This window comes from Phoca vitulina, unplaced genomic scaffold (assembly GCF_004348235.1).
Source record: "Phoca vitulina isolate PV1807 unplaced genomic scaffold, GSC_HSeal_1.0 scaffold15, whole genome shotgun sequence".
Lineage (NCBI taxonomy): Eukaryota > Metazoa > Chordata > Mammalia > Carnivora > Phocidae > Phoca > Phoca vitulina.
The window spans coordinates 33,098,812-33,112,376 of record NW_022589718.1 but is presented as its reverse complement, the minus strand read 5'-3'; the positions used below and the strand labels follow the sequence as shown (position 1 = coordinate 33,112,376).

The window sequence follows — 13,565 nt, the reverse complement described above, 5'->3', positions numbered from 1 at the left end:
TCACATTTTTCTTTTTCACTTTAAAAAGACATGAAATGGAGATTTCCCTTCTTTTCCCCCCTGAATCCAAAAGGGTACATGGTAATGACTAATAACATATAGGGATGTTAAATATGCTATAGTCCAAAAAAGAGTAAAAATGCAGAAAACAGTAGTACTCACTAGTACACTTAAAATTTAAATTCACCTCTTCCCTGGGTCCCCCCCATTCACTTACACTCTATCGTTAGCGTAATTTAATATAAAATATACACTACGCAGATGAAATCGAAATGAGTTTGAAAGCATTCAGAATTCTTTTACTGCCTTATCGATACTGTAAGAAGTTCTGCAACAATGTCGGCAGCTGGAGCTGTGGGATGAGGTGCAATCTGGGTCTTCCTATGTAATTTCGGATACAGAGTCGGCAAAGTTGGCAAAGAGTGCTTGGAGTAGCTACAAAAGACAAGAAAGTATTTGTTAATTAACATCGAAATGGGTTTTTATATGCTAAAAGATGCATGAAATCAACCATAAATAAGCTACAGTGCTTTCAAGCAAACTAGGGCAGGATGACCACTATACCAGGGGCATTTGCAAAAGCATTTATATTGCTGTTATTTATAAGCTTTTATTATTATTGTGGTATATTCCATATGGGTTCTTTAAAAAAAAGATTGATTTATTTATTAGAAAGCGGGAGCACACACGGGAGGGAGGGGCCGAGGGAGAAGGGGAGAGAGAGAATCTCAAGCAGACTCCCCACTAAGTGTGGAGCCTGATGCGGGGCTGGATCTCATGACTCTGATATCACAACCCTGAGATCTTGACCTGAGCTGAGGCCAAAAGTCAGACGCTTAACCCACTGAGCCACCCAGGGGCCCCTGTATGTGGGTTCTTTAAAACATTAACATCTTCAGGCTTATGATACTGTTGTTGCATTTAAAACCTCAGAAATAAATTCTGCTTTTCAAAGAAGATAGAACTCAAAAGCCTCAGGAAGTGTTAGGCACTAAAGGGGGAAATTTTAAGTTATATTTTTTTTCTCAAATTAGGTTTACTAGTTAAGCCAAAATGAATTTTATTATAGTGTCTGAACCAGGCTTAAGAAATTCTACTTTGGTGGTGTCTGGCTGGCTCTGTTGGAAGAGCATGCAACCATTGATCTTGGGATTGTGAGTTCGAGATCCACATTGGATATAGAGATTACTTAAATAAATAAAACTTAAAAAAAGGGGAGAGAGATTCTGTTTTAGAATAACAAAAGTCTTAGGTGTGAAAATATTTCCTGACTCCGTTTCTACAACATATCAAAGAAGCTGCATGCCCTTAGAAAATGGGACATGTTTCCAACTATTTATGAGCAGACATTAAACAGAATTACATATTATATATTGTCAAAACAAACCGAACCTATTTAAGTTAACCAAATGAATATGAAGTTTAGGTAAGGTGAAAAAAAGAAAATTAAGATCATGGTGGTATCTTCTTTATAGATAGAACCTAAGTTAAAAAATTATCTGCTTTCACACAAAGTATTTTAAATGTTATGCCATTATCAGTTTATATGCAAACAAAAAGATTTTCAGTTTTGTCTATTTCAAGCAAATGTATTTTTGTGTTTTTAAATGCGCACGTATCCTTACCTTCTTGTTGAAGCAATAACCTTTCCACCAAACTGCTAGAAGTAGCTACATCTACAGGTCGCAGAAGCTCTGTGTTTTTGGCATTGATATCTGCTCCAAATTCTAGCAGTAAGTTTACAATTTCCGTGCTGGACTGTTGGGCGGCAGCGTGTAATGGAGTGTCCCAATATTTGCCTTTTTGTACATCAGCACCTGCATGTAAATAGGGAATGATGATAAATACAAACAGAAACTGTTAGACCAGTCAGTTACCTCAGTGCAGGTAGAAAGGTGTAACACCAAGAGGACCTCACTTCTGTCTGTAATGAGTTATTTCTCTTTAATATACATAATATATATATATATATATACACACACACAGAGATATTAAATCTTAAAACTTGGTACATCTGGGTAGAGAGTACACATGCTTATGTTCTCTAATATTTTTTTCTCTATGCTTGAAAGATCCCAAAATACACAATATTTTTAAACTTTTTTAAGTCCCCAAAGTAATCCTATTAACTAGTATTATAAACAGTATTATAAACAATTAGGTTCGTTCACATCTGTTTTCATCATAATTAATATTTCTTAGGATTGTTATTAATGCTCTTCTTCTTTTCATTTATTTTGAGGCAATAGAGCTCTTTTTGTTTCCTGGATAATTCACGAATCTAAATGTGTGAGCTATTTAGGTAAAATGAATATAGATTTTCCTGTCACTTCTCACTCATATAGTGTAAATCAATAAATATATAAAGGCATTGAGTTTCTTTAAGTAAAAAGGCACATTGTATTTCTACATGCCAAGTAAATTTTTTTAAAAATCTTACATTAAAAAAAAACCTTATCTGTTAAATTATTTATTATATTGTAGTTATTTTTTCTTAGTGTGAGCCCTGGCACGTGGTGATCATTCAGTGCATGTGCAACAAATAAATACTGTGTAATACCGGAAAGAATAATAACCTCATTTTCCAGTACATAAGTGGTCAGGACACCAAGAAGTATCTATCAGAAAAAATGCATAAGTCCTTTCAACTCTGTTTTCTGATACTATCAGTAAAACTAATGATGTTTACAAGAAGCAGTACATTTTAAGAGTCCCTTTAGGCCTTCCTGCTACTTTCAAATCTCAATAGATGTAATTGTTTTCATATTTTTTAACAAATATAAAATATCCAGTGAAAGAATGATAGTCCATAACAAAATCTCCATAAAGAGAGCATAAACTCTGTTGGTTATGTCAATTTTATGGGAGAACAGAGCCTGATAATAACAATCAGTCCACAATTACTAACAGCACTTTCTCAGTATCTTTTTTACCCAATATAAAATATTTGGTGGAAAGAATAACATTCACAGCTAAGTAAAAAAAAAAAAAAAAAAGGCAATAAAGAATAAAGTCTTCTGGTTATACAAATTCATGAGAGATCACAGCCAGAAAATAACAATGTGTCAATGATGAGTAGCAGAGGTCACGTTTAAGACTCTTACTAGATGTAATAGGAGTGAACTAGCAGAGCAGAAACTGCCTACAAGAAGCTTATAATTTAGCTAAGATAATGTGAGTAACACAAGAAGAGGTTACTAAAACTGTCAGTGTATATCAGAGGCCAAATGATTCCATAAACAGTAAAGAGCCTAGAAATCCATTTACTCATTTTACACATATTTTAGGTCCCTACCACGTGAGAGGCACTGTGGTAGGGAAAGGAGATGATGGGGGAAAGGACTTCATCCACATCCTTAGAAAAGCTCCCATTCCTATAGCGGGAGAGGCCACTATGGTCTCAAAAGATTAGGACAAGTTTCTCAGGAGGCTAAAGCTGAACCTTGGGGAACTGATACGTTTCAAGTAAGAAGAAAAGACCATTTGGTCTATTTTGGTAAATGGGACAGGACAAAGTCTGGGAAAGCACATGAGTTCTTACGATTGGTAGAAGATAAGGTAGCTAGGCAGTTACTATCCCTAAAATTTATTTTGATGGATTTATTCATGGATAGATATATATTTGGTGACATTATATTCAACCTTGTGGTTTTAAATTTTATGACCTTTGTAAGTAGGGCTTTTGGACTTGTGGGGTGAAGTAGAGTTATCTAGAATGCAGTTCTTTTATTATTGGTTATATACTTACACGGGACAATGCTTAGAATAAGAACATTTTTTTTTTAAGTAACCTCTACACCCAGCGTGGAGCCCAATGCAGGGCTTGAACTCTAGACCCTGAGATCAAAACCTGAGCTGAGATCAAGAGATCAAGAGACAGACGCTTAACTGACTGAGCCACCCAGGTGCCCCAAGAACACTTTTAGCAATGAGATATCTTTATACAGATTATTTAGAGAAATAAATAGGGACCTGAATCATTGCTTGTGTGTATGCGCAGAATGGGAGATGTTTTAAGGAAAATTACCAGCATAAAGAAGCTTCCGGATACAGTGGAACTGCTGCGACATACAAGCCACATAAAGAGGAGTTCCCAAATGAGGAATGTCTTGGTCAACGTCTATGCCCCAGGATATCAGTATTTCTAGGCATTCATGATGACCTGCCAACACAAGGTAGAAATGAGTTTACTTTTCTTCAGTGCCCATCCCCTTGCACCTCACCACATGCTGTTCCCGGCAGTGACTCACTGGAAGAAAAATGGAGCACTGCACGTTGCTAAAGGAACTTCCTCTCCTTGTCACTGACTCCGATAACTACGTTACCTTTACTGGCGGCCTCGTGGGTGGGAGAAGGAAGACACGACTCCAGCTGGGGTTTGGCACCATATTCCAAAAGAAGTTCCGTACAGCTAGTGCTGCCTTGTGAGCATGCATTGAATAATGGAGTCACTCCATCTATTGTGATTGCATTTACCTAAACCAAACCAAAGTTTGAGACTGAGATTCACAGTCCCGCGTGATTAAGTGCGAGGCATTTAAAACAGTTATGCGATCCAACAGAAATCATTGGGAAAATGTGTGCAGTAAATATGACCAAGTATATTTAGCTCCTACACATCAATAAGCAAAGCTTTTAAAAGCCAAGAGAGAAACAGAAATATGATGTGGTAGGTAATTTGCAAGAGTGGGCATGCAGCTAGTAAATGTCATGAAAATAAATATATACTCCAGAATCAAATACACAAAAACTGATTCAATGGTTAGGTGCCTTTCACTTAGGAAAACAAGTCCACAAATGCAATGTTGACAAAAGTTGTGATCAGGTAGGTCATCTTGCTGGTGGCAATGTGAATTAGTGAACTTGGAAATTCTCTTTCTGAGAATTCATCTAAAGAAAATCATCCAAAAGACAGGCAAACATTATAGGCATAAAGAGGTCCACCCATTGCTGTTTAGAATCACGAAAGCAGGAAATAACTTAGAGAATGTTCTATATTATTATGCAGCATGCTAGCCATTTTTGCAATGATTGGAAATCCTTCTTAGAGTGCACTGAGAGGACTGAAGCAATGTGACTTTTATTCTGCTATTTTTGAAAACTACTAAGAAGGAAAGAAAAGCAAAATGAGAACTTTGTTCCATTCTCTTAGTAGGTGTGAAATTATTAATGGTTTCATGGGTACCTACATTAGCTCCAGCTTCCAGTAGAGTTCTGGCGCACGCCACATGGTCTCCGAGGCAGGCTTCGTGCAAGGGGGTGATATGGTCTATAGTTACTGCATTTACATTATAACCCTAAAAATGACATGAGTCATTTTGAAAGGTGAGCAAAAAGTTATATGAAATCATCTTTACAAATGTGATATACAAGTGATATACAAGATCAAAGACTCTCAGGAAATCAGGTTTAAGTTCAGCACGAGAGGCCAATTCTGATGCCATAGAGTCAATCAATTGTCAAAACTCCTCATTATTGTAATACCACCATTTCTAAACCCCAGAGTGCCTTAAGTATTTTGTTGAAGAGACTGTGAATGTTTTCTTTAAATTCTGCTTAACTTTCTTTGGTCTTTATGGATTGTTTGATTGTTATTGTTGTTTTGTTTTTTGTTTTGTAGAACTAAAGATTATTTATAGGCTGGATCACTTGTTTTTTTTTTTTTTTAAGATTTTATTTATTTGATAGAGAGAGACACAGTGAGAGAGGGAACACAAGCAGGGGGAGTGGGAGAGGGAGAAGCAGGCTTCCCGCCGAGCAGGGAGCCCGATGTGGGGCTCGAACCCAGGACGCTGGGACCATGACCTGAGCCAAAGGCAGACGCGTAACGACTGAGCCACCCAGGCGCCCCATGGATCACTTGTTTTGACTGGGGCTGTAACATTACAGGTCAGTCCAGACCGGGGGGAAAAATACTCTAAATTGTAGTAAGCTGCTTTGTGAATTTTTGTCACTAGATAGGAGTGACAAAGGTCTATACTAGGTTGAGAGCTCTGATTATGAAGTCATTTACACTTGGGTTTGAAGCCCTGTTCCATAATGCAGTAATTATTTTAATTTGGATGAGTACATTAAACTTTAAATGTTAGGGTCATCATGGGGATTAAATGACATGACGCATGTATAGCAATTATTGTTACAGTGTTGAGCATATGGAGAGCGTCCCGCTTTATTTTATTATCCATTCAAAACCAAGTAAACACTTTAAACATCCTTATTTCAGTTAAACTAATGATATCAGGCTAAAATAATGAAATCTCATTAGGACATGAGACTCTCTGCTTTCTTGCTATTTTTGACAACTCACTATCTATTGACAATCATACTAAGCACTATAATAGGAAGATTTCTGTGGCCGAATCCCCATAACATATTAAGGATTACCGTGGTTTGTAATACCTGGATGGACAGGAGGAATCTTAAAATGAAGGCAAGAAAATGGCCACGCCAAATCTTGGTCACTAACAAGCAGCAACTTTTTAGATCCCTTCAGTTATCCTTTCAAAGATTTCGAATTGTCTAGCCAGCAGTCAGACTCGGGGAGCTCATTCCTAAGTGCCACACCCTCGGGTGACCATCTGCGAAGGTCCAGATTCCCTTTCACTTCGGGCTTTGGGGGCAGCCTCAGACTCTTCCTGTCTGGTGTGTCAATGGATATGAGATACATGTCGAAAAATATCCTAGGACTGCTCTCCTCTCAAAGAACTGCATGACTCTTTCAGTAGGGGGTGGGGAGCGAGGGGTTACCTTTAGAAATTACTGACTTTTTTGCTGGTGTTTTTTTTTTTTCCCATCAAGTGGTGAGCAAACAAAATGGCCGCATGGTTATCATGGAACTGGAGAGCCCTAAAGGAGCATCTGGTCCTACGTGTTCCCTTTCTAGATAAGAAAATGAAGGTCAGCTATGTTGTGATTCACTCTAAGTACCAGCCTGGAGTCCAGGTGCCTTGAGTCCCAGGGCAGCACCACCTTTCCTTCCCCGTCAGCCATCTGAGAACATCCCTTTCTCCCTGATACTGGGAAGGACTAGGACAATGACTTCCAGATCTGGGTGTAGATTTGAATCACATTGGAAATTTAAAAAAATGCACAGGCCAAGCCAGAGTCCTTTCCATTCAGGTAAGGCATCTCTGCTTTTCTCTGATGAGTCTGAGGAAGAGGTGGGTGGAGAAATGATTGTTCTGTCCCGTCCGTGGGCAATTCCCCACCACATGTTACCGATTAATGTAAAAAAGATTGCTTAGACATCTGCTCTGATGATCCCTTTTTGGCTCTTTTATGACTAAAACTTCCTTTGCAATTAGCTGCCCACATTGTATAGAGTTAAGCATTTCGAAGTGTTTAATGAATAATATGTACATCCAATTAACTTCTTGCTGAACTAGGTCTATCAGGGAACAAGTATACCGTATGAGAAGCTTGAACTATTGAGACATAAGATTATACCAAAATATTTATAAAGACATTTCAAAGATAAATGGGAACTAGGGACCTGACTGATATAGGGGTTAAAACAAAAAAACTGGTGACATTTACTAGGCAGCTTTCTTATTTTTGAGTTGATTACTTTTGAAAATTAATGTGTTATGCTCACAGGAAAGGGACATATTTCAAGCCATAAGTAATATTTTACCTGTGATAACAATGTTCGCAGAGCGAGAAGACGACCTTGACTTGCTGCTTCATGCAGTGGTGACCGATCTGCCCAGGAACCTGGTGGAAAAGAAAGCAAAGATCTGTGAGTCATCTGTTTTAACCCTAACAGATACAATCAGTTCCTGTGAACACTCTTCAGAGTCCGGGTTCAACAAGGTGATCAAGATACCTGTACCACATTACCAGGAAATCTGATTCTTGTCTAAAGGATCCAGACTGGCAGTTTCCAAACACAGAGGGTTATAACGCATGTTCTGGAACTGACCTATCCCAGAACTCCTGGACCTTTTGAACTATCCTCCAAAGAAGGGAAGGATTAAAGTCGCTTGATATGCCACAAAAATATGTGTTTCACTCTTTCAGGGCACTTTTAGCAGGGCTAGCAGCTGGAACACCCACTCTCTACATTCCATGCCCGCCCTGCTTGTCCCCTCTTCTCTCTGCACCCCCAGACTGCCCCGCCCTTACAGTTTGCCCTAGGGTATAAGGGGGCTGCAGCAGGTTGCCAAAGGAGACTGAGTAGCTGTTCCCTAAGTCCTGAACTGTGGAACAAGCCGGGCGGGCCCTAAAAAGGGGTGTCACAGGTTGGGAGGAGCAGACTGTTGTCGGCGTTGGAAACGGTCTTGAAAAGTGCTAAGGGCTCACTCAGGGCTCACTGATTCTCCATGTACCAGTGGCCAGTGGATGATGGTACTGTCCCCTCAACCCCATGCCCTGATGAAAAAGGCACTGACCTGCCATGTCCCCCAAGTTCCCCCTCCTTACATGCCTTTTGCACCCCTCCCATTTGAAAAATAGTGCCCTCCCATGTGGAACCCCCCCCTTTCCTTCTCTCCCCCTGTGGTCTGCCCTGGAGGTTTTATATGATACTGGGTGGGTGCACAGTGATTTTCTTGTAATTCAAACAGGATCAGCACAGTTGATTCTATATAATGGACTTGAGAGATCATGTTGGAGGTTTTTAATGTGATTAAACATGCAAACTATGCAAATCAGAAAAACATTAATTTAAAGGGTATCAATGGCTGATACACTGAAGTAAGGCTGACTAGGGAGAAAATCTTCCCGACGTAATGGGATTATGTTTGCTAGTATCTGTCTTCTTATCTTCTACCTCTTCCTCCTGTTTTGGATCCCTGAGACGCAATAAATAAAGATAATTTTTAAAAACCCTGCTAATCAGTCCGAGTGCAATTTCAATAAAGTCACTTAGCTGTTAGAAACATAAATTTTATGAAAAGTATGTCTAAAACTTCTTAAATAGGTCAGGAAAATTAGTGGAAACATGGTAAGGAGTCGTACTTTAGAAACCACTTCATTGCTCCTGTGTTTTCATACCTTTGAAAAAGCCTACACGTAGACCTAGGCTTCTACACTGTGGTCTTACAGAAGAACTTTGCCAAAACACCTTAAGGGAGATCCAAGCGATTTCACTGAATAAACTGTGGGTCACACACATATCACAGGATTAATGAAACGCCCAAGGGAACCTGGTGGAGAGGGAAGAAGTCAACTGCCAATCATCCATGTATTTTTTTAATATCCAGTGATATCATGGGATGTTGTGGAAGCTACAAATCCTAAGGGCAGGGGCCAGACCTTCTCTTCTCCTTACTGTACCAGTAGGTGGGCCAAATAGCGATGACTACGTGCACGACAACCGCGCAGGCGCGCTGAGCATTCTCTCATTTCCTTCTCACCCACACTCAAGTATACAGTTGTTGGTTCTATTCTAAAGCTGAGGAAGGAGAGCCAAAAGGAGCGAAATCATTTAAGGAGAGTCACATAATCTAACTAGAGTTGGTTCTCCTAGTTATGACACTGCAGTTTTCCTGTCCATCCACCATGATTTCTTGCTTATTCGAAAGGATTAGCAAGCCAGACATCCAATTCTTTGAGCTCTCCACTGAAAGAAGAGCTACTGTTATTGGCTCTGGGGTATTCTTTCCTTCCAGTATGTGACACTCCTATTATATAGTAAAAAGAGAATTGAAATAATGCACAAGAGTAAACATTTGTTGATAAGATCACATTCGGTGACAAAGCAATAATTCTTAAGAAAGTGGAACATGATTTCTTACTAAAGAAAGTGCAAAACATCCTAAGTAATGTTATTTGGGGGAACAACCATGTTTCAATTTCAGCTTCTAAGATGAAATTTGATGCTTTAAAAATCATACACATCTGTTTGTTTTATCATTAAACAACTTGACTGCAAAGTGAAACTCTGGAGGACTTCGAATATAGTATCGATTTTATTGTTAATACTTAAATAAGAAAATTATAATATTAACTTTCTAAAGAGATCACATAAGTTCAGCTTACTCAGCAGAGCAGTAGTAAATTAATAAAGTTAAACTAACCAATGCTTAAATATATGAATTTAAATAATCATTTGTAGTATTTGTAATGATCATGTTTTCCCTCTTGTATAACGACTTGATAAATTTCATTACCTTCATTTATCTCTAAAAGATAGATGTTGAATCACTTGATGCCAAATCATGATTGCTGCCTGTTCTTTCATTGCCACTAGCTAAAGGGCAATTGACCAGATGTTGGGATTGGGAAAAGCTTAGAGAAATGGTCTTTTGGATCCATTTTGGGCTTATTTCTATCTGGTATATTTATGAAGACCTTTAAGGGGCAGCAAAGCTAACAGTATTTGCAGCCAATGGGAACTCTTCTGCATACAAATGTGTTTGCCCATCAAAAATATTATATTAGACTCCTGAACAATTTCAGCATTGCTTGCTTCACAAAGAAAGGAAAAAAAGAAAAGGAAAAGGGTCATTTAGAAAACAGACCACAGAAGGAACAAAATAAAGAAATGTATTTCAATGTAGTGGCCCATACCCCAGCCACCACGTTTCCTCTCAGAGTGTCCTGCAGCTTCTTGTCCCACTGTCCCACAGCTTTCTGACCCACTGACATTTTCTTCATCACCAAGCCTTAGGCCTATGACGATGGGAAGAAAAAAGGCTGAAGGCAATGTGTATTTGCTGTTATTTCTATTAACATGACCCCCAATGGCAAGACAGAGGAGTTAAATGTCACAGTAATCAGCAGGAAACCCCCTTGTGGGGGTGTCTGTGACAAAACCACTGGAAATTGGCAATGTTGGATGAGGAATCCCTTGGCCCATCAGGCAGGGACAAAGGGTATGAGAGTGCACTGCCCTGTTGTTTCCTGGGATGAACTCAGCTCAGCACACGTGCATGGGACCCCTGCTGTCTGTCATTCCTTCAAGAACGGGGCGGGGGGGAGGGGTGAGGGGCAGGAGACTGAAGGGAAGAGTTTATGGGGCTGGAGCTCAGCAGCTCAGGAGGGGAAAGACTGAGGAGCCAGGCAGGCCAGGATCTATCTGCGTCCCAGTTTAGGACAGTGGCTTCCAGGAAGTCACCTAAATTTTCCCCGAAAAATGGGACAAGCACCGACAATTAGACAGGACTGAGGGGGGTACTGGAAATAAGCTGGTGAAGTGCCTGCTTTATAAATGCACAATAGATAATAACCTAGTATCTTTGCTAAGCAAACTGGTAAATAGGAGAGATTTTAATATGAATCTTATGGAACCCTCTTTTTTCTCCAAAACTAGAGAAACTCAAGCCATAAATAGCAGCAGCTATTGACTAAAATGATTTTCACTGCTATCAGTTTAATTAAACTAAATAAAGCAGCTGAGTGACTTATAAATGCATTTAAGCCAACAATCAACATCTGCTGCTGTGTTTTTCTTTCCCAAGTAAGCTACAGGAAATAAAGATATGTCCATCTATTGAAGGAGTGACCAATAGTACATGCCTGGACTCAACGCAAAAGGCTTTTTGTTTGTTTGAACTCTGCTCACTTAACTCCCAAGCAACCCCACCTCACTGGCTTCCTTGTAAGGCCGTAGAAGATTCTCTGAAATTAATCCAGTAACAGGTGAGAATCAAAGGATACTAGATCAAATTCTAGCTCCTGTTTTGAACTGAGTCTTCACCCCGCCCTATTCCTTCCCTTCAAAATCTGAAGTTCGGCAACTGCAAATTTCTATTCAAATGTGTTCAATATAAAATCTCTTACCTTTCAATATGGATATGTTTTATATTAGAAAGATTTATAAGCTTTCTCAAAACCAAGCAAAATTATACATATCTTCAGAGATAGCAGTTCAGTAAATTTACAATCTTGTCAAACTTTAACGGGGTAGCTCAGATTTTTTTAAATGTCCAGTTTAACTCTTGAGGATAAGCTATTCACAGTGACAACTGTTTTGCGAAACACCTGTAACTTTCCCCATGCTAATCGAATGCCTACTAGGAAGGTCTCGCTGTGGCTGCACAAGAGCTGACTTGACTATATTTAGAAACACCACCAGTCCCCAGACATCTGGTATATAATTTACAGGGAACGCGCCTGCCCCGTTCTGTAAACAACACATTGCTAGAGTAAAAACAGTCACTTTCTTAGCTAATACGCAGTTTGGTAAGTGTCTATACCATACCTAAATCACCATCTCCCCATGGCACTTCAAGCCAGCCACTGTTGAGGTAAATCCGACTCATATCTTTTGGTTTTAATCAGCATTAAAAAAAAAAGTCGCTTGTCATTTGCTAGTTCCATTCGGCCATCTTAAGGAGCTTTAAGCTCCTTGTAACATGACCTTTCACCTCCAAAAGCAAATACAGCTTGTGAAAATCTGATTTATTTTCAAAATTGCCTTTCCTTATTGATTGTTCCTCTTTGACAAATTGCTTATCCTAACATAGTTTTCCTTACACTATGTGCCTTGCAATAAAATCAGAGTATTACAATTACAGCTCTGCGCAGAGCTATGATGAAACCAATTTATTTTTTAGAAAGTCTTTTCCTGGCTCTCCTTCTTAGTCCCAAGCACAGAAGTAGGCAGTAGACTCCCTCCAGAGCTAACCTCAAAGTGGTGCAGAGGGTTGAGTTTGGGTCACACCCACTTTCCTCGGTCCCAAAAGAGGAAAGTCAGGACACTTATCTCAGACAGGAAATTATAAAGAGAGGTGGGAAGCAATGGCATCTTCATATAGGAATCAGTACCAAATGTTAATGCATTTTATAGCTCCCTTTGCCATAAAGCATTAAATCAACAATGTTCTTCCTAATGGCGATGGATTTACCATGAAGCCAATGAAACTCAAGTTCAGGACCCCTCCATTGCACAGACACTTTCTAAGACTCTGTAATTTCATGTTCTTTTGCTTAAAGAAGATCCCAAAATGCAGATAAGCTTCAGGCTCAACATCTGGCCCATCCCTATGCACAGGTTTGCAAAATAATTAAAAATCACCAGGCATTTACTGACCTTGACTGTGTATTTTTCTGTTTAACCACATTAACAGAGCCACACAGACCCATGAGGGCAGGCTTGACAAGGAGGGAAGTAACATGCTGTTAAAACCAGTCCCTTCCAAGCTTGAGACTGCCCTTTCTTTCCATTCCTGTTGCCTTTCTGGAAGTTTCCTTACAAAAATCTAGTCCAGATTTGAAACCACCAGCTGTGCCTAGGGAACTTCAGGTATAAATGGCGAGTTGCATGGATATGGGACTTACTCTAATTGATCTCTTGTTCACGGTCTAGGATCCCTTCATTATCTCCTAAGAAGATAGTGTCTGGCCCCCAACAGAAAAAAACAATAGGTAAGTGAAAAAAGTGCTGGGGTTGATCTAAAAAAAAAAGACAAAATTTCCAACAAAGTGAAGACAATGGATTCCCCTATGATATCCACGAATATCCAAAATCAAGAGAGAAAGAGATTTTAAGACCCTCTTCAGGTAACAGTGCTGCTCTTGGAAGAGACTACTCAGTCATCCCAATTAACTGTCACTGGTCCCTGGGACTGTGGACAGAGCACGCTGGAAGTCTTCAGATGGATCTGAGTTCAAATTCCAGC

General features: G+C 39.4%; 1 protein-coding gene and 1 long non-coding RNA gene across 4 annotated transcripts in view; one reads left to right on the top strand and one right to left on the bottom strand.

Annotated features, from left to right (window-relative positions):
• Positions 1-274: 274 nt before the first annotated feature.
• Positions 275-13,565, bottom strand: part of ASB5 (ankyrin repeat and SOCS box containing 5) — an 80,044-nt gene continuing 66,753 nt past the window's right edge. For all 3 annotated transcript variants that reach the window (XM_032413708.1, XM_032413707.1, XM_032413706.1), the window contains 6 exons: positions 7,634-7,713; positions 5,190-5,297; positions 4,326-4,476; positions 4,028-4,162; positions 1,626-1,817; positions 275-435 (listed from right to left, as the gene is read on the bottom strand). In XM_032413708.1, the coding sequence (XP_032269599.1) occupies positions 308-435; positions 1,626-1,817; positions 4,028-4,162; positions 4,326-4,476; positions 5,190-5,297; positions 7,634-7,713 (794 nt within the window). In that variant the 3' untranslated portion in view covers positions 275-307. The remainder of the gene's footprint in view (positions 436-1,625; positions 1,818-4,027; positions 4,163-4,325; positions 4,477-5,189; positions 5,298-7,633; positions 7,714-13,565) is intronic.
• Positions 5,813-7,728, top strand: LOC116637988. The gene is made up of 3 exons (XR_004300579.1): positions 5,813-5,889; positions 6,799-6,897; positions 7,655-7,728. It is a non-coding gene; the product is annotated as an uncharacterized LOC116637988 (long non-coding RNA).